The sequence below is a fragment of the Monoraphidium neglectum genome, assembly GCF_000611645.1.
Source record: "Monoraphidium neglectum strain SAG 48.87 unplaced genomic scaffold scaffold06498, whole genome shotgun sequence".
Classification (NCBI taxonomy): Eukaryota; Viridiplantae; Chlorophyta; class Chlorophyceae; order Sphaeropleales; family Selenastraceae; genus Monoraphidium; species Monoraphidium neglectum.
The window spans coordinates 250-2,193 of NW_014007144.1; the positions used below are offsets into that span (position 1 = coordinate 250).

Below are 1,944 nucleotides of genomic sequence, written 5' to 3' on the forward strand. Positions count from 1 at the left end.
CAGACAGTGGATCATCCTCGCGGGGTTGGGATGCATGCCGGGTGACACGCCTGCAGTGCGCAGGAAAAGGTTCAAGAACGCATCAAGTTTGTAGATTTGTTGGACTCGGCGGCGAACATCCCAATTTGGCTGGGGTGTCCCGGTCGCAGTCGCAGCATCACCTGGACCCGGACGGGTTGCAGGAAAGAGGAAGTGCTACTGAGCAGCTTCACGGCAGCAGCGCGCCACATGGCGGGCTGCATGGCGGCGCGCAGCTGGCGGCACGCGCTCGTGCTGCTGGCCTTGGCTGCAGTGATGGAGCAAGGCTTGCCCGGCGCGGGCGCCGCGACAGCACCAGGGGCCCAACCCAAGGGCACACAGCCCCTAACCGCGGCGGCCCCGGTCAAAGTGACAGCGCGGTTGAATGCCTCAGCCCCGGCCAAGCAGCTCGCCAACACGACAGCGCCCCGCCGTTCCAACACGACAGCGCCGTCGGCAGCGGCCACGGGCGCGGCGACGGCAGCCGCAGCAGCCGCAGCGGCCGCGGCAGCAGCGGCGCCGCCGCTCCGCCTCCCGCCGTCCGCGGCGCTGCCCCCCAACGCGACCATCCTGCCCCCGCGCCTGCCGCCCCCGGCGTCGCCCTCGCCCGCGCCCGGCAACGTCACGCAGCGGCAGCAGCAGCTGCCGGCCGCAAACGTCACCGCGGCGATCGACGCGCTGCTCGAGATCCCGCGCGCCGTGGCGGCGCAGGCCGTGCCCCGAAACAGCTCCCTGGCGACCACCATTGACGCCCTACTCGGCGTCCGCCGCCCGCCCCCGCCCCCGCCGCTGGCGACCAACGAGAGCATGGCCACGCAGCTGGCGGCCCTGCTGGCGGTCAAACGTTCGGTTGACCGCACCGGCGTGCTCGCGGGCTGGAGTAACGCGACGGGCGCGTACGGAGGCTACTGCAGCTGGACTGGCGTCGCCTGCGACGTGTCGCGCAATGTGATCGCCCTCAACACGAGCGCCTTCCAGTTCGGCGCAGAGGCCGGCGATAAGTACGGCGGCGCGAGCCTCTTGTCGCCGCTCGCTGATAAGCCGGCCGTGCTCACGGGCGCGCCGCCGCGGGCGGCGGACCTGGGGAAGCTTCCTCGGCTGAGGAGCCTCGCGCTCGTGAACAACCAGCTGGAGGGGCAGCTTCCTGCGGATTACGGGCAACTTCAGGGGCTGGAGGAGCTGCGGGTGTATGACTCGTACTTGTCGGGCCCGATCCCGCCGCAGTGGGGGCAGATGGGCGGGCTGAAGCTGCTTGAACTCAGGTGAGTGCAGAGGGGAAGGGGTGATGTTTGTGTTGTTTTAACAATTAGGTGAATTCGTGCTGCGTGCGTGTGCAGGTGTGTTTCAGCGTGTGGGCATGTGTGTGCCCGCTTTGAGCAGTGGGCCTTGCCCCATGGCCGCCTGCACACCCCTAGCACCATCCCATCAACCCGATCACCCACCCACTCAACCACCCCGCAGTGACATCAACAGCACTCTGCCCGCCGAGCTCGGCAACCTGACGAACCTCGAGCAGCTGCTGCTCAGCAATGAGCGGTTGGGCTACCTCTTGCAGACGCGCCACAGGGCCATCTACGGAAGTCTGCCCCGGCAGCTGGCCGGTCTAAAGTCACTCAAGCACTTAACGCTTGAGTGCGCACCTGAGACCGGGATGGGGGCGGCTGGGGCGGTCATTGCAGATGTGCAGGCGTGCACGTGCGTAATGCAGGCGTCTGCACACACACGCACGCACGCACACGCGCACACGCCTTCGCGCACGCACACGCACACGCACTCGCACACGCGCACACACACACACACACACACACGCACACACGCACACACACACAGTCAGACACACAACCCCATCCCCCCCTCCCACCCCATACAGCTACAACTACCTCACCGGAACTCTACCCCCAGAGTGGGCAAACCTCACGGTAATAG

General features: G+C 67.4%; 1 protein-coding gene across 1 annotated transcript; it reads left to right on the forward strand.

The window, feature by feature from the left end:
• Positions 1 to 294: 294 nt before the first annotated feature.
• MNEG_16547 (hypothetical protein) lies at positions 295 to 1,284 on the forward strand (the record flags this gene model as incomplete). The annotated part of the gene is made up of 1 exon (XM_014034983.1): positions 295 to 1,284. One exon carries the CDS (start codon positions 295 to 297, stop codon positions 1,282 to 1,284), a length of 990 nt encoding a protein of 329 aa, XP_013890437.1.
• Between the last annotated feature and the right edge of the window lie 660 nt (positions 1,285 to 1,944).